Consider the following 20327-nt stretch of genomic DNA (forward strand, 5'->3'; position numbering starts at 1 on the left):
TGTATTTTCTTGTAGTTTGGGTTTTGAACTTGACTTGAAAAGAAAATCTGTGCAGACGTGGCACGTTACATGTTTCAGTAAATTCGGACAGATAAACTCATGGTCGCCTTTTATATATAAGCAGCAATCTGGATTTCAACGCCATAGACCTCAATAATATTTAACTTACAATGTCAAAATAGGGTTAAGTTCCATCTTTTGTTCATTTTCCTTCTTCGGCGAAACGATGCCAAGTGAAATTACAAGGAAAAGAAATTACTTATTTTTCAATTTCATTTCGGGGGATTCTACGATAAAGAAATTATTAAAGAGACGACTGCTAATGGGAGAGTATTATCTACAAAAAATATCTTTGATCCGAAGAGGTGTCAGCACGGTTCATGGGGAGTGCTGTTGATGATTCGTTTGAAGTGCTAAATCATCCAATCGAAAACAATATTAGATGGAGGTCCCCATTTACGTCGTTCCCGAAGCCTGTTGTTAGGCTAGGATTGCCAGAATATCATCCACAGATCATGAGAAATTATTAGACCGCAGATTTTTTTCAATACGTCAGCATAACCATGCTTTTGTGGCATTACCTCCTTGCTGCATTGATTCTGTTTAATGAAAGCTCCAAATTTAGCTGAACCTAGCCCATCCAAAGGCAATGCTGTTTTTTTTAATCAAATTTTATTTATTACAAAAATCTATTTACATTTTTCTATTGGATTCATCTTCAGAATTCATTCACCCAAAATGTCCATGAAATCTCTCACACTTTCGGCATAATAATCTGGTGTATTGCATTCGGGTGCGTTTAACATATCCTCCTTGGTATTGCCACCACTCAAAACGAACAGAGTCTGGAAGCCAACATTTTTTCCAAAATTGATATCCATTTTCAAAGAATCGCCAATAAATAGACAACGATTGGCCTGAGTTATATTGAAACGTTCCTTAAGAATATCCGCCAGCAGCAAAGAGGGTTTACCCAAAACAATTGGCTGTTTATTTGAATATTTTAAAAGGAAATTATAGAAATCTATATAACCTGCAAGTAGAGAAATACACGTAGTTAGTGAAGGGGGAGAGAGAAATTTTCAATCAAAAATATTAAAAAAAAAAAAACAATTGTCACTGGTGATAATATTATTTTCTATAGAAAATGTATCACCGGTGATAATTTTTCCTTTAAAAAATATATCACTGGTGATAATATTTTTAAAAGGAAATATATCACTGGTGATAAATTTTTTCAATACAAAATTTGTCATCAGTAGTGGTTTTTTCAATAGAAAATTCCTTATCAGTGATAATTTCTTCAATAGAAAATTCATCATCAGTGATAATTTCTCAATAGAAAATTTATCATCAGTGATAATTTCTCAATAGAAAATTTATCATCAGTGATTATTTTTTTTATAGAAAATTCATCATCAGTGATAATTTTTTCAATAGACATTTCATCACCATTGATAATTTTTCCAATAGACAATTCATCACCAATGATAATTTTTTCAATAGAAAATTTATCACCAATGATAATTTTTTCAATAGAAAATGTATCATCACCGGTGATAATTTTTCAATAGAAAATTTATCATCACCGGTGATAATTTCTCAATAGAAAATTTATCATCACCGGTGATAATTTCTCAATAGAAAATTTATCATCACCGGTGATAATTTCTCAATAGAAAATTTATCATCACCGGTGATAATTTCTCAATAGAAAATTTATCATCACCGGTGATAATTTCTCAATAGAAAATTTATCATCACCGGTGATAATTTCTCAATAGAAAATTTATCATCACCGGTGATAATTTCTCAATAGAAAATTTATCATCACCGGTGATAATTTCTCAATAGAAAATTTATCACCGGTGATAATTTCTCAATAGAAATTTATCATCACCGGTGATAATTTCTCAATAGAAAATTTATCATCACCGGTGATAATTTCTCAATAGAAAATTTATCATCACCGGTGATAATTTTTCAATAGAAAATTTATCATCACCGGTGATAATTTCTCAATAGAAAATTTATCATCACCGGTGATAATTTCTCAATAGAAAATTTATCATCACCGGTGATAATTTCTCAATAGAAAATTTATCATCACCGGTGATAATTTCTCAATAGAAAATTTATCATCACCGGTGATAATTTCTCAATAGAAAATTTATCATCACCGGTGATAATTTCTCAATAGAAAATTTATCATCACCGGTGATAATTTCTCAATAGAAAATTTATCATCACCGGTGATAATTTCTCAATAGAAAATTTATCATCACCGGTGATAATTTTTCAATAGAAAATTTATCATCACCGGTGATAATTTTTCAATAGAAAATGTATCATCACCGGTGATAATTTTTCAATAGAAAATGTATCATCACCGGTGATAATTTTTCAATAGAAAATTTATCATCACCGGTGATAATTTTTCAATAGAAAATTTATCATCACCGGTGATAATTTTTCAATAGAAAATTTATCACCGGTGACAATAGAAAATTTATCACCGGTGATAATTTTTTTCAATAGAAAATTTATCACGGGTGATAATTATTTTCAATAGAAAATTTATCACCGGTGATAATTTTTTTCAATAGAAAATTTATCACCTGTGATAATTTTTTTAATAGACAATTCATCACTAGTGGTAATTTTTTCAATACCAAATTTATCAATAGAAATTGTATCATCACTGATAATTTCTCCGTTAGAAAGTGTATCATAATTGATAATTTTTCGGTTGAAAAATTTATCACCAGTGATAATTTTTTCAATAGAAGATTTATCATCAGTGATAATTTTTTCAATAGAAAATTCATCACCTGTGATAATTTTTTCAATAGAAAATTCATCACCTGTGATAATTTTTTCAATAGAAAATTCATCACCAGTGATAAGTTTTTCAATAGAAAATTCATCACCAGTGATCATTTTTTCAATAGAAAATTCATCACCAGAGATTATTTTTTAAATAGAAAATTCATCACCAGTGATAATTTTTCAATACAAAATTTATCATCAGTGATCCTTTCTCAATAGAAAATTTATCATCAGTTATAATTTCTCAATAGAAAATTTATCATCAGTCATAATTTCTCAATAGAAAATTTATCATCAGTGATAATTTCTCAATAGAAAATTTATCACCGGTGATCATTTTTTCGCATAGAAAAATTTTCACTTGTGATAAGTTTTTTGTATAGAAAAATTATCTTTGGTGATAAGTTTTTCCTATAGAAAAATTATCACTGGTGATAAGTTTTTCCTATAGAAAAATTATCACTGGTGATAAGTTTTTCCTATAGAAAAATTATCACTGGTGATAAGTTTTTCCTATAGAAAAATTATCACTGGTGATAAGTTTTTCCTATAGAAAAATTATCACTGGTGATAAGTTTTTCGTATAGAAAAATTATCACTGGTGATACGTTTTTCCTATAGAAAAATTATCACTGGTGATACGTTTTTCGTATAGAAAAATTATCACTGGTGATACGTTTTTCGTATAGAAAAATTATCACTGGTGATACGTTTTTCGTATAGAAAAATTATCACTGGTGATAAGTTTTTCGTATAGAAAAATTATCACTGGTGATAAGTTTTTCGTATAGAAAAATTATCACTGGTGATAAGTTTTTCGTATAGAAAAATTATCACTGGTGATAAGTTTTTCGTATAGAAAAATTATCACTGGTGATAAGTTTTTCGTATAGAAAAATTATCACTGGTGATAAGTTTTTCGTATAGAAAAATTATCACTGGTGATAAGTTTTTCGTATAGAAAAATTATCACTGGTGATAAGTTTTTCGTATAGAAAAATTATCACTGGTGATAAGTTTTTCGTATAGAAAAATTATCACTGGTGATAAGTTTTTCGTATAGAAAAATTATCATTGGTGATAAGTTTTTCGTATAGAAAAATTATCACTGGTGATAATTTTTTCCTATAGAAATAATTTATCACTGGTATTAAGTTTTTCCTATAGAAATAATTTATAACTGGTGATAAGTGTTTCCTATAGAAATAATTTATCACTGGTATTAAGTTTTTCCTATAGAAAAACCCATGTTAACTTTGTAACGAGCCAATTGGCCACTGGTGATAATTTTTGTTGCAAAAACTTACCCGGCATGGAGTGACTTGCATCCAAGGGAATTACTTGATCCATTGCTCCAAATAATAGCTGACAATTGGAATCTTTTAAATATTCCACTGCCTTCACCATGTGTATATATCCCCACGAAGTATTGACATCAGCCAGGACATAGTCAACTTTGACAAGTCCATATTTCAAGACAAAATTACCCATGGAAGCACATGTGCTGGTATCATAATCCAAGTCAACAACATCAAATCCATGCTCGACAAGTAAATCTATACCAGCCTTACCGAGAAGGGGATATACCACAGCATTGGGTTTGTTTTGTTTCATATACCAAATCATTGATTTGACCGGATGGATAATGTCACTCTAAAATTGAAACGTTTTAAAAATGTTGATTCAAAAAATATTGGAATATCCTTCACTTCTTACCTCCTTAACATTGGTCATGCCATATTTTGCAATTCTCGCTAAATATTCGTCATTGGATCGTACACTGTTGTTAGATACAAATTTCACCAGCTTACCCCTGGATTTCAGCTTTTGCAAGGCTTCAAAGACACCGGGTATCGGGTGACCAGTAACCGTCCACAGAACTCCGTCACAGTCGCTAAAAATGCAATCAAAAGAATTTAGAAATTCTTTGCATTCTTCCGGCGTTAGCTGGCGCAAACTTTTGATGTTGTTCGATGGCATGTTGCTCGGTCAATGCCGTTATCAATGCAATATTACGAGGTATTTGTTTAATAGCGCAACAGTCAGAACAACGCTCTTAGCTTTCTCTCGCTCTTGATGTAATATTTACATTAACTTAAATTTAAGATACAAAAAAAAAGAAATAATTGAATAAATTGTTGTCACATTAACCCATTGAGGGGTATACAAATTTTGGTGCAATAATGAAACAAGAAATGGTCCGATCTCTAAACTTTTTTATAACAGATCTTGTGTTGATGAAAATATTGAGATGTGCCAAATCTGAATGGAATCGGATGTTATTCAAAATGTTCACTCTATGTGGGGGAGGTACCTGAAGGAATACCGATATATCACATCTTCACACCATATCTTGTATTAGTAGAAATAAATAATAGAAATATGAAGAGAACCAGATGCTTATTTTGGATTTTGTTATTCCCCCCCTTTGTGGGGAAGGTACCAGAGGGAATGGTCCGATCTCAACTATCTTTATAACAGATCTTGTGCTGATGAATATATTGAGATGTACCTAGTCCGAATGGAATCGGATGTTAACTTCGCGTTTTATAAGCTTCATGGATATTCAAAATTTTAACCTTTTGTGGAGGAGATACCAGAAGGAGTGCATCTTCATAGCATACCTTGGATTAATAAAAATGTGGAGTGGGAGGTACTTGATGGAGTTGGCCGATATTGTCTATTTTCACACCAGACCTAGCACCGATGCAAACATTAGAAATGGAGTAAAATTGGATTATCCTTCCTGTTTTTTTTTACCCTCCACCATACTATGGAGGGTATATTAATTTTGTCATTCCTTTTGTAACTCCTCGAAATACTCATGTCAGACCCAACAAAGTATATATATTCTTGATCAGCGTAAAATTCTAAGACGATTTACCCATGTCCGTTTGTATGTCTGTCTGTCCGTCTGTCTGTCTGTTGTAATCACGCTGTCTTTCGAACAAATTGAGATAGAAGGCTAACATTTTGCACAAATGTATATTTTGCCAGTAGGCAGGTTAAGTTCGTAAATGAGCCATGTAGGTCCAAGTTATCATATAGCCCCCATATAACGGTACCTCCCGATATTGGGTATTTCGATGATTTAGCGACATTATTCACCGGAATTGTGTCAAATTTGGCATTTGAAGTTTTTAAGGGATACTACAGCGTAAGACAGAAAATTATCTGTGCTGGTCCACGTCTTCGTGTAGCCCCCATATAACGGTACCCCCCGATATTCGGTATTTTGATGATTTTAGCGACATTATTTAGCGGAATTGTTCCAAATTTGGTATTTGAAGTTCGTAATAGATACTGCAGCATAAAACAGAAAATGGGCCATGTAGGTCCACGACTTCATATAGCCCCCATATACCGTACCCCCCGATATTCGGCATTTTGATGATTTTAGCGACACTATTTACCGGGATTGTTTCAAATTTCGCATGTGAAGTTCGTAATGGATACTTCAATTGTCTGTGCAGGTCCACGTCTACGTATAGCCCCCATATAACGGTACCCCCATATTCGGAATTTTGATGATTGTAGCTACATTATAAACAGATTTTTCTTCAAGTTTCGCATATAAATATTGTAATAACTTATGAGAAAAGTTGCCTATGCAGGTCCACGTCGTCGTATAAGCATTCGGTATTTTTAAGATTTTAACAGAATTTTTACGGATTTTATTTATTTTTTTGGAAATTGCCAAATTTGTACCAAATGGTGGAGGGTATTAAAAGTTCGGCCCGGCCGAACTTACAGCTTTTTTACTTGTTTTTTTTTTTTTTTGAAGAATTCAACCTTTGGTATTGTAGGTAACAAAAGGAGTGGACCGATATTGCCCATCTCCGAATTCGTTCTAAGTTTTATAATAATATTACGATGTACCAAGTTTGGATAAAATCGGATACTCTCGTCGGGGGTTATCCTGCGCACCAACCAGACATACAGATAGATGGACGGACACCGCTAGATCGACTCCAAATGTCACAAAACGGATTTGGTCCATAGACACCTAGAGTCTTAAAACGTTATTTCGATGCAACACGTTTTGGCCGGATCAAATGATATATACCCTCTGTAGCCATATGGCTCTACTTTTAACATGGAGAAACAAATTTGAAATCAATATTTTAAAACAATTTTTGAAAACGGAAACCACTCACAAAACAAAAATACTAACGTCATTTTAATGTAAAAATAAGTTTCATTATTCATTCGAAAACCGGTACTTTTCAAATTTACAGAATTAAATAAAAAAATTGACATTTGCATTAGCAAACTTGTAATATTTACATCATGAAGCGCTTCGATTCCACGTGGAACTGAACGGTGTTTAAATACAACATTTTTGGAGCGATTGACCGTAACGAATTGCTTGTCACAAAAAACTTAACGTATGTTTTTCGTTGACGAAATTATTGTGATTGGTCACTTATCAGGTGGGCCCGGATATAAATTTGTATGCAATATCGCGTCTCTACTATTTGTGTAAGTGAGAAGAGAAAACACAACCAATCTGTTGCCGGATACCATTGTAGTCTTAGTGTTTTCAAACACCCACCTACTTGAACACTTCATTCCCGTTCGATCGCTTCTGGTGCGTTTGCAGTCAATTTTCTTAAATGATGGATTCCATTTAAGAAAATTGACTGCAAACGCCTACTGTTTCGATATTTTCCCTAAATCAAAAAAAAAATCGGAAATATCATCAAATTTTAGAATTAGTTTAGATTTGTTCGAATTGGTCACCTTTGGCACGAATTATGGCCTTCAAACGGCCAATGAAACCATCACACGCTCCCCGAATGATACCCTGCGGTATTTTGGCCCATTACCAGCGAAGCGCTAGCTTGAGGTGATCGACACTTTGGTATTTTTTAGTGCCAACCTTGCTTTCCAAAATACATACTCCAGACACAATAGTCCAACGGATTGGTATCCGGAGATTTTGGTGGCCATTGAAGCGAGGAACCTCATTTTGTAACCATTCTTGGGTACCGCGTGCTGAATGCGATTGTGCTGAGTCCAGTTGGAATGTCCAAAGTCTACGGCCAAAATGTTTGCGTGCCCAAGGCTTTAATACACCCTCCAGCATTTATTCTGATGCCACGGTCGATTAATACGAGCGGAGAGCGACCATCGGCTGTTACGGCCGCCCACACCATCACCATGGCCGGCGCTTGAGTTCTGATGGCCAACCGAAGGTGTACATTTTCAGCTGACCTCTTTGGCAAGGAAACAGGATCATTTTGTTTGTTTACAAACTGCTGGACAACGAATGTTTTCTCATCGGAGAAAACCAAATTTGGCAGTTCACCTCTTTCGCCAAGCGTTGCTTAGCTTCTTTAGCTCTTTTGAGTCTATTTTCTTTCTGTTGCGGTGTAAGTTCATGCACTTTTTGGAACTTCAATGGCTTTACCCCGAGCTCACTTTTCAATATTTACCTAATGGAATATTGAGATGTGTTCAGCTTACGAGACATTTTTCGGCCACTGCGACGCGGGTTTCGATCAAGTCGCTTCTTTACTTTTCGAACCATTTCTGCTGATGTTGCTGTTTTCTTCCGTCTACTTCCTTGACGTCGGGCTACGCTACCAGTATCACGGTAACGAGCGATGGTACGAGACCCAAAAGATTTAGTCACATTTAAATGCTGGAGTGCTCTAACGATAGCCACTTGTGGGTTTTCAGCCAAATATAAAGAAATCACACTATCACGCTTGAACTCCATCACGAATAACTTCTGTTCTGAAAAAATCTCACCAAAATGCTTCAGTACGCTTGTAAATATATAATGAGCTGTCTCTGGAATAATTTTAACAGCTGTCGGACGAGTGGCTTATAAATGACGTTAGTATGAAGTTGGTTGCAGTTTTTTCATCTCACCCCTTATACCCTCTGTAGCCATATGGCTGTAGCCTTCTACTTTTAATATGATAAATAAATTAGAAATCAATCTTTTAAAACAATTTTGGAAAACGAAAACCACGTACAAAACCAAAAAACTCACGTCATTTGAAGAAAAAAAAAACATTTTCCAATTTTTTGGAGAGTATATATAATTCCTTCAATATAAAAATAAGTTTCATTATTCATTTGAAAACCAGTACTTTCTACGTTTGCAAATTTACTGAATTAAATTAATTAAAAAAATTTGACATTTGTATTAATATCAAAAGAACATTTGCATTAGCAAACTTGTAATATTTACATCATGAAGCGCTTCGATTCCACGTGGAAGTAATACGGTGTTGAAACACAACATATTTGGAGCGATTGACCATAACAAATTACTTGTCACAATAAATTTAACGAACCCTTTGCTTTGGATGTAGTTGTAGTCGATTTCGTATGAAGATTTTCGCTGTAACAGTTACTAGAGTCAACCAACCTAATGGATTGAACATCTTTGCCAGGTTCGACAACGCAAATCATTTGGTTATCCTGTAGTCTTTGTTGATCTACATATTAAATGTAAAGCAATCTGTTGCTGGATACCAAATCCATAAGTCGCCTGCTGTTCCGATGTTTTCCCCCGAACTCTCATGCACTCTTATTCTGTATATGCTTGTCGTCCGTGTGGACATCTTCCTTGATTCTTTCAGCAATTTGATTACCCTCCACCATACATAGTATGGAGGGTGTATTAATTCCGGTTGTATTCATCGACACAATAATTTTAGACACAACAAATTCTATATATTTTTGTTCAGCGTAAAATTCTAAAACGATTAAGACCTGTCCGTCTTTTGTAATCACGATAGAGTCAAAACGAATAAAGGTAGGAAGCTAAAATTTTGCACAGATCAATCTTTTGTCTGCATGCAGGTCAAGTTCTAAGATGGGCTACATCAAATAGAAAAAAATTGTCTATATAGCCCCACGATATCGTATATCACCCATATAATGGGAGTGGTTTGAAAATTTCATATTTAGACTTTGTAATGGGTACTAAAGCCTATGACAAAAAATCGCGTATGCGTTGCCTCCCAATATTCGGTATTTTGATGTTTTTTGGCGACATTATTCACCGGAGTTATTTCAAATTTCGTATTTAGAGTTCGTCATGGGAACTAAAGTCTATGTCAAACAATTGTCTAAGCTGGCCCAGATCTTCGCAAATGCCCCATATATCAGTACCTCCCCATATTCGGTATTTTAAGTGCAATTTTCACCGAAATTGTTTGGAATTTGGTATTTGAAGTTCCTAATGGGCACTACAGCCTGTGACAGAAAATGGTATATGCAGGGGCTGGATTCTTGTTCTATGAAAATATGAAATGAAAAATATTTCCTTCATACAATTTTTCATTTGACAGTTCCTTTCTTTATAAAAGTTTTCATTTCACATTTTCATAGAAAAAGAATTGAGGCCCAGGTCCAGGGTCTCAATTCTAGTTCGATGAAAATGTGAAATGAAAACTTTTATAAAGGAAAGAAATGTCAAATGAAAAATTTTATAAAGGAAATATTTTTCATTTCATATTTTCACAGAACAAGAATCCAGCCCCAGGTCTTATTATAGCCCCAAATTACAGAATATGCAGAGATGGATATGCTTATTTAAAATGCAGAGATGGATATGCTTATTTAAAAATTTTAATTTTATTCCTCTCCCTATTATTATAATAGACCTATTATTCTCAGTGGGTTAACCACCAACACTGTAAATGCGCTTCAATATAATATTTAACCTATTTTCATAAATAATAACATTTCCGTAAAATTAAAAAAAAAAACTGTAACACTTAGGTACATACATATGGGAATTCCATTCATAGGGTCACTTTCATTTTTAACACGTCAGTTGTGCAAAACTTCTTAAGTGACCATAGAACAAGCATTAGTGAGTCGAATGACCAAATCAATGCAGATTTATCTTGATCATATAATTGATCGACTGCAAGCTGTTTATTATTACACCCAATTAAATCTAAATGCATAATTATTCACAAGAATTAATATCTCAACCTGTCGCATATTAAACAATTAAGATCTATACATTGTATCACAATGTAATGATTTTATGTTGGACCGTTACCTCAATGGGTCTAATTACATTAGAGTTGTAAGAGACCAAGAATAGAATAGGTTCGTTTAACTCATGGCATATCATATTAAACAATCAAGAATTATACATTGTATCAAATATAAAGACATTATGTGAACGGTTTCCTCAATGGGTCTAATTACTGCTATGTTCCAGAATTGCAAGAATTTACAATTTTTTACTACGATTACCAATGTTTTTTATGATATCGAAACAAATTGCAAAAATAGAAAATTCTTGCGGGTCCTGGAACAGAGCATACACTAGAGTTGTTAGAGGTCAAGAATTCAATTGGTGCGTTTACTTTACAATTGGGATGAAACCTACACAGGGTGAGATAAAAAAAAACTGCAATAAAGTCAAACGCCATAATTTTTACATTTTTTTTTTTTTAATTTATTTAATGAAAGCAAAAAATGTGGGAAATAGCATCAAATTTTAGAATAAGTTTAGATTTGTTCGAATTGTGTCACTTTTGGTACGAATTATGACCTTTAAACGCCAATGAAACATTCACATGCTGCCCGAATGTTGATCTGTCGTATTTTGGCCCCTTCCCGGTGAAGCGCTTGCTTGAGGTGATCGACACTTTGGTATTTTTTGGTGCCTCATTTTGTAACCATTTATGGGTGGTGCGTGCTGTGTGCAATGGAATGTCCAAGGTCTGCGGCCAAAAGGTGAGTGGCCAAGGCATTAATACACCCTCCAGAATATTTTCGCGATAATATTCGGCATTTATTCTGATGCCACGATCGATTAATACGAGCGGAGAGCGACCATCGGCTGTTATGGCGGCCCACAACCATCACCATGGCCGGCGCTTCAGTTCTGGTGACCAACCGAAGGTGCACATTTTCAGCTGACCTCTTTGGCAAGTAAACAGGATCATTTTGTTTGTTTACAAACTGCTGGACAACGAATTTTTTCTCATCGGAGAAATCTAAATTCGTCAGTTCACCACTTTCGGCCAAGCGAAGCAACTCTTTAGCTCTTTTGAGTCTATTTTCTTTCTGTTGCGGTATAAGTTCTTGCACTTTTTGGAATTTCAATGGCTTTAGCACGAGCTCATTTTTCAATATTTGCCGAATGGAATATTGCGATATGTTCAGCTCACAAGCCATTTCAGCTCGTCGTCCACTGCGACGCGGATCGCAGTCGCTTCTTTACTTTTGGAACCATTTCTTCTGATGTTGCTGTTTTCTTCCATCCACTTCCTTGACGTCGGGCTACGCTACCAGCATCACGGTAATGAGCGATGATACGAGACACAAAAGATTTATTCACATTTAAATGCTGGAGTGCTCTAACGATAGCCACTTGTGGTTTTCCAGTCAAATATAAAGAAATCACACAATCACGCTTGAATTCCATCACGAATAACTTTTTTTCTGGAAAATTCTCACCAAAATGCTTTTGTACGCTTGTAAAAAATATAATCAACTGTCACTGGGATAATTTTAGCAGCTGTCGGACGAGTGGCTTAGAAATGACGGCAGTCTGAAGTTGGTTGCAATTTTTTCATATCATCCTGTAAATGTGACAAGGATTATCAAAATACCGAATATCGGTGGGTATCGTTATAAGTGCGTTATAGGAAAACGTGGACCTAAATATTCAATGTTCTGCCACCGGAGCTAGAACCCATTATGAACTACAAATACCAATTTTTGGAAAAATCCATGGAAAAAGTGGCAAAAATTATCAAAATACCGAATATCGGGAGGTACCGTTATATGAGGGCTATTCCAAAACGTGGACCGATGTATTTCATCTTCAATGCCAACCATCCTAGGCATAATACAAATTGTTCTACCAACTTTTTAAGCTCTACGTCAAATAATGTGGGCTGCATCGTGATTTCAACAAACAGGCAGACAGAGGGACAGACAGACGGACATAATTAAATCGACTTAAAATGTTATGCTGATTATGAATATATATACTTTATGGGGCCTACGACGAATATTTAGGAGGGTATAAAAATATTTTAAATTGTTAACATATAAATGTTCCCAAGCGTTGATGCATCTACCTGTAATCTTCTACCATGGAACAACCTAAACACGTTTACATAGAACTAAGCATGTTGACCAATCACAATTGGCATGTAAATGCGATGAAAAAACTGCATCCAACTTCATACTGCTGTCATTTCTAAGCCACTCGCCCGACAACTGTTAAAATTATTCCAGTGACAGGTCATTATATTGTTTACAAGCGTACCGAAGCATTTTGGTGAGAATTTTGAAGAAAAAATGTTATTCGTGATGGAATTCAAGCGCGATAGTGTGATTTCTTTATATTTGGCTGGAAGACCACAAGTGCCTATCGTTAGAGCACTCCAGCATTTAAATGTAAATAAATCTTTTGTGTCTAGTTCCATCGCTCGTTACCGTGATACTGGTAGCGTAGCCCGACGTCAAGGATGTGGACGGAAGAAAACAGCAACATCAGCAGAAATGGTTCGAAAAGTCAAGAAGCGTCTTGATCGAAACCCTCTTCGCAGTGGCCGAAAAATGGCTCGTGAGCTGAACATATCGTAATATTCCATTCGGCAAATAATGAAAAAGGAGCTCGGGGTAAAGCCATTGAAATTTTAAAAAGTGCAAGAACTTACAACACAACAGAAAGAAAATACACTCAAAAGAGCTAAAGAGTCGCTTCGCCTGGCCGAAAGTTGTGAACTGCCGAATTTGGTTTTCTCCGATGAGAAAACATTCGTTGTCCAGCAGTTTGTAAACAAACAAAATGATCGTGTTTACTTGCCAAAGAGGTCAGCTGAAAATGTGCACCTTCGGTTGACCACCAGAACTCAAGCGTTGGCCATGGTGATGGTGTGGGCCGCCATAACAGCCGATCGTCGCTCTCCGCTCGTATTAATCGACCGTGGCATTGGAATAAATACCGAATATTATCGCGAAAATATTCTGGAAGCTGTATTAAAGACCTTGGACATATAAAATGAGGTTCCTCGCTTCATTTCCAGCGAACAATGGCCACCAAAATCTCCGGTTACCCATCCGTTGAACTATTGTGCCTGGAGTATTTTGGAAAGCAAGGTTGGCACTAAAAAATACCAAATGTGTCGATCACCTCAAGCAAGCGCTTCGCCAGGAATGGGCCAAAATACCGCAGAGCAACATTCGGGCAGCGTGTGACGGTTTCATTGGTTCGTCGTTTGAAGGCCATAATTCGTGCCAAAGGTGAACAATTCGAACAAGTATAAACTTGTTCAAAAATTTTATACTATTTCCGACATTTTTGCTTTCATTCAATAAAATTAAAAAAAAAATGTAAAAACTTTTTTGCAGTTTTTTATCTCACCCTGTATTTTAAGCTCATTCTCTTACTACTTCTAATCTACTCACATATTGTAATGTCATCAAAATAGTTCATTGTTCATTGGTCTGCATGTAATTGCCCTAATTATCGATAGATAAGCTTCTTAACGGTGCCTGCAATGGGTTATTTAACACTACAAGTACCTGCCTACATTCATACACAAATACATATATAAGTGACTAAATGAAATTATTTGAGTGGCGATTTTACAGTTTGTGCAGTCCAGCTGATAACGGCGATTTTTGTTTTTGTAATGTTTGTTGACAGAAAAATATTTATCTATTTCGCGGAAAAAGGTATAAATTTGTAACACAGTGACCAAACGTCAAAAAATGACAATAACATTAAGAAGACAACCTTTTGCGATCATATGTTTACAATATTTTTCGAATTATAACTTTGACAACATATCATTGTCAAAATTTGTAATCATAACCACAAGGTGGTCAGGGTATTATGTCTTTGTGCATTTGTTTGTAACAGGCAAAAGGAAACGAGAAAGACCCATAGTTCCTTTTGATGATCTGCATAGAATCACATTCTGAGTCGATTTATGCATGTCAGTCCGTCTGTCCATGTATTTTTATAAACAAATTACAGTTCGCATTTATTGCCCTATCCAGATGAAATTTCGCACAAATCATTTGTTTGGCCCAAGAACAAACCCTATTGAAATTGGAGATAATCGGTCAAAATTTAGATATAGCTCCCATATATATCTTCGTCCGATTTGCTTTTTATTGTGCACCAAACGTGTAATATCAGTCCGAATAGTATGGAATTTTGCACGTACGATCAGATTGGACCTGAAAATATGTATGCCAAATTTGATCGAAATCGGTTCAGTTATAGCTATAGCTCCCATATATACTGTTCATCCGATTTGTATGAAATTATAATTATAATCATGGCGTGTATGATTGAATTCTCCCATAAAAACTTTTAATTGTTATGCACAGCTCTACTAAATTAGCAAAGTGGTGTAGGGTATCATAAAGACGGCCCCGCCCGACTTTAAGACTTTCTTTACTGGTTATATATACAGATCAGAAATAGTTAAATTTGACAAGGTAAAATATAGAAAATGGAGGTCGGGAAATTGCTATTTGAAATGAGTTTTCCTTGAAATTATTGTACGTTGGTTAAATCACACATCTACTCCAAAAAAAAAAAAAAAAAAAAAAAACAAGAAGAAACGGTAAGTTCCGGTCGGATCGAACTTTGAATATCCTCCACCAAATGGAACGAATTTGGAAATTCCATACGAAAACGTGTATGCGCATAGACAATTTTTGTCATAGCCATTATAGTATTCAAATACAAAACTTGAAACAATTTCAGTGAATAATGTCACTTAAACATCAAAATGCCGAATATAGGGAGGACACTTATAAGTGGGCTATAAGAAGACATGTACCTGAATAGAACAATTTTATATCTCAGGTTACCCATTGCGAACAGATTTTTTTTTTGATCTCGAAAAATTGCAAAACTAACACATTTATGCAGCGTCTGGAACAGAGAACAAATTTGTATATAAAATTATTCAAGCATTATTTATATTTATTCACTGTGCAAAAATAAGAACCACATTAACGGACAACGCTACAATTAAAATTTCAACGACTTGTTTAAGTAATATTTTATTACAAAAAAAAAAAAAAAAAAAAAAAATTAGCGACAGTAATGCAAGCGAAGATAACTCATCAAAAAACGTGATTATAATTGTTGGAATATTAAAATGAGCGTTGCAATTTTGAGGTGATGATACATTAACAGCTTGGTATCATGGCGTGGCGTATTTTATGACATATCATAAAGGGCAGATGTCAGAGCAACACTCAAATCCTGCCGTCGGTTTCCCCTTATAATAGGACATTAATATAACATGCCAAACTACTTTACCTTTATATGTAACTAGCTGAACACGGTGAGCTTCGCTACCCCTTTTGAAATTATATGCCTTCAAATTTTTATTTAAAAAAAATATATGCTGGCTTAAAAGAAAAATAAAACAATTTCAAAAAAAATTAAAAAAAAAATCGTAATACTGTAATGCGTAAATAAACAAATAGCTCGGTCTACCAACACGTGAACATGACAGGAACAGCTGACCATGAGAAAAGCAGAAACATGCCAAATTTTGTCCGCATATACAAAGGGTTTGCCCTTCGGATTTATTAATTTCATAGCAAATGCCAAGCGTGCAGGAAACTGCAATCTTTAGAAGTTGAGTGGCATTTCTGTTGCAATTAGAGAATTCGTTGTAGCAACATACTTCCCCGTAATAATCGTATCCTCAATTAAATTGTTGTGTAGTTTTATACTGTTAGCATAATACCATCGTTAAGGCGTTGTGGGTCAATGCTTCTTAATAAAATCGTATCCCAATCTGAACCGATTTCAATTTAATTTGACAAAATTTACTTTTACTAGAAATTCCGTCACCTTCCATATTTCATTGAAATTAGTGCATCAATTACGTGAAATCGGCCGAAAATATATATTTGGATATATATATCCATATCTTAACCGATTTCCAATTAATTTGTCAAATTTATTATTGTAACCAAATTCCGCCACACATTCTGAATTTCATCGGAATCGGTTATACATATCGTATTTGATGCATAACGTATATGAAATCGGCCGAAGTATATACATGAGAGCTATACCGAAACCTCAACCGATTTTAATATAATTTGGCAATTTTTTTTGGTACCAGATTTCGGCCCTCTGTCCGAATTTTTTTGGAATCGGACGTACACCTCGCGTTGGGTGCATCAAATATGTCAAATCGGCCGAAAATATGTATGGGAGCTATATCCCATATAATATATATGGGAGCTATAATTTGACAAAGTTACTTTTGTACCAAATTTAGTCACTCATACCGAATTTCATTGGAATCGGACATGCGTATCGTGTTTGGTGTATCAAATATATGAAATCGTCCCACAATATATATGGGAGCTATATCCAAATCTGAACCGATTTCAATATAATTTCACACATTTATTTATGAACTAAATTTAGGTACTCATGCCGAATTTCATTGGACTCGGACATACGTATCGTGTTTTGTGCATCAAATGCATGAAATCAGCCGAAAATATATATGGGAGCTATATCAAAATCTGAACCGATTTCAATATATTTTGGAAAAATTGTTTTTGTTTCAAATTCCGTTACGCATTCCAAATTTGGAGACTGTATCTGTAACCTATCAATATGATATGTGCATATAAAATCTACATTTTTGGGAGGTACCTCCGATTTTCATGCTATATCTCTAGATCCAAGTGGAATTTCAAAAATTTATATAGCCTATGTTACTTTCATGCGATGTTGCAGTATACGTGGAAATTTTCAGGACAATCTGTTTAGCGGTTTTCGAGTCCATAAATTACAAACAAACAAACATACAAACATTTTTCTCTTTTATAGATATAGAAAAGAGAAAATGTAAACCCCTTACATTCGTAATATGCACCCCACAATAATGATATTTGGTAGCAGTTATCAGGTGCATCCCAGAAATACCTCTATCAAATTGTGTCAAGATCGGTTCAAATTTAAATACAGCTACCATATAAATATATCTTCAACCTATTTTGGCTTAATTGTGCACCAAATGGCCAATATCAGTCCAAATGACCTGGCACATGCGACCGAATTCAGTCTAGAAGCAATGACATAATATTCGAAAATCTGTTCAGATATAGCTGTAGTTCCTATATATATCCAATTTGGTCTTTGAGTCCCTCAGATATACACCCCACAAAAGTGATATTTGGTACCAGATATCTGGTAGAGCTCGGAAAATACCTTTGCCAAATTTTATCGAGATCGGCTCAGATTTGGATATAACTCCCATATATATATCCTTAATCCGATTTCAGGTAATAACGGTTAATACTAGCCCAAATGGAGTAGATTTCGGGACGTACGTTTCCATTTGTTAAAACTCGGTTCCGAGTTTGTTTATCATTCCGTTTCTAACACCTCGAAATATACATTTTAGACCCCACAAATTATATATATTCTTCTTTAGCATAAAATTCTATATCGATTTAGCGATGTCCGTCCGCTTGTGAAAATCACTCTAGCTTCCGAACGAAATTGAGTAGATTGATAAAATTTTACTCAAATGTATATTATGTCTGCAGGACTTTTGGTATTGAAAATGGGCCATGTATGTCCACGTCTTCGTATAGCCCCCACATAACGGTACCACCTATATTCGATGATTTGGCGACATTATTTACAGGAATTTTTTCAAATTTTGGTATTTGAAGTTCGTAATGGATACTACAGCCTAAGACAGAAAATTGTCTTTGCAGGTCCACGCCTTCGTATAGCCCCCATATAACGGTCCCTCGGTATTTTGATGATTTTAGCGACATTATTCACCAGAATTGTTTCAAATTTGGTATTTGAAGTTCGTAATGGATACTGCAGCCTAAGACAGAAAATTGTCTCTGCAGGTCCACGTCTTCGTTGAGCCCCCATATAACGGTACCTCCCTAGAGTCAGTATTTTCACGATTTCAGCAACATTATTCACCGGAATCGTGCCATATTTCGTATTGAAAGATCTTAATGGGTACAACAACGTATGCAGGTCCAAGTATTCCTATAACCCCCATATTACGGTACATCCCGATACTCCGTATTTTCATGACTTTTGCGACATTATTCACCGTAATTCTAACAAATTTCGTATTTAAAGTTCGTAATGGGCACTACAGCCTATGACAAAAAAATATTCTTTAAAAATCCGCGATCAATGGTCTGATGGTCCTTGAAAAAAATATTTTTTAAAAATCCAGGTTTATTGGTCGTTGAAAAAATATTATTTAAAAATCCAGGTTTATTGATCTGATGGTCCTTGAAAAAAAAAAATATTCCTTAAAAATCCATGTTTATTGGTCTGAATGTCCTTGAAAAAATATTCTTTAAAAATCCACGTTTATTGGTCTGATGGTCCTTTAATTTTTTTTTAAATCCACGTTTATTCGTCTGATGGTCCTTGAAAAAATATTCTTTAAAAATCCACGCTTATTGGTCTGATGGTCCTTGAAAAAATATTCTTTAAAAATCCACGTTTATTGGTCTGATGGTCTTTGAAAAAATATTCTTTAAAAATCCACGTTTATTGGTCTCGTGGTCCTTGAAAAAAAATATTCTTTAAAAAACCACGTTTATTGGTCTCGTGGTCCTTGAAAAAAAATATTCTTTAAAAATCCACGTTTATTGGTCTCGTGGTCCTTGGTCTCTTTAAAAATCCACGTTTGTTGATCCGATGGTTCTTGAAAAAATTTTCCTTAAAAATCCACGTTTATTGATCTGATGACCCTTAAAAAAAAATTCCTTTAAAAATCCACGATTATTGGTTTGATGGTCCTTTAAAAAATATTCTTTAAAAATCCACGAATATTGGTCTGATGGTCCTTTAAAAAATATTCTTTAAAATCCACGAATATTGGTCTGATGGTCCTTTAAAAAATATTCTCTAAAAATCCACGAATATTGGTCTGATGGTTCTTGAAAAAATATTCTGATGACTCTTGACAAAAATGTTTTTTTTTTTTAAATCCACGTTTATTGGTTTGATGGTTATTGAAAAAAAAAATATTTTATAAAAATCCTTGAAAAATTTATTTTTAAAAAATCTGCGTTTATTGGATCGAATATCCTTGAAAAAATATTTTCAATTTTTTCTTTAAATTATTTTGTCAGGGACCAACAAAGTTCCCAAAAATTATTAAGTATTATTTCTATGGAAATTGGATTTTCCGAGGAAAACCTCACTTACATTGTAATAAGACGCCAATAGCATGATCTAACCAATTATTTGTTAAATACCAAAACATTTCCCGTTACAAAAAGTTTAACAAAAACATGACTTGGGGTTATTCAACAAAATCCAGCATGTGATTTTCATGTTCGGAAACAAAAATTTACAATGCCAACCATTTGTTGTTCGTTTCCATTTACACATTTCATTTATTGTTAATAATTTTACCATTTCCTTCATTCATTGGTCAGGTCCTTGACTTTGTACACACACTCTTGTTACAACTTGTCTAGCTAATATTTTGGAATCGCAC

The 20327-nt window shown here is 34.4% G+C and overlaps 1 protein-coding gene across 1 annotated transcript; it reads right to left on the minus strand.

The window, feature by feature from the left end:
* Nucleotides 1–620: 620 nt before the first annotated feature.
* On the minus strand, nucleotides 621–4969 carry LOC101887593 (uncharacterized). Its single transcript, XM_005188687.4, has 3 exons — nucleotides 4546–4969; nucleotides 4137–4482; nucleotides 621–1033 (listed from the first exon to the last, which is right to left on the minus strand). Exons 1-3 carry the CDS (start codon nucleotides 4807–4809, stop codon nucleotides 726–728), a joined length of 918 nt encoding a protein of 305 aa, XP_005188744.2. The 5' UTR covers nucleotides 4810–4969; the 3' UTR covers nucleotides 621–725.
* Between the last annotated feature and the right edge of the window lie 15358 nt (nucleotides 4970–20327).

This window comes from Musca domestica, unplaced genomic scaffold (genome assembly GCF_030504385.1).
Source record: "Musca domestica strain aabys unplaced genomic scaffold, Musca_domestica.polishedcontigs.V.1.1 2, whole genome shotgun sequence".
NCBI lineage: Eukaryota > Metazoa > Arthropoda > Insecta > Diptera > Muscidae > Musca > Musca domestica.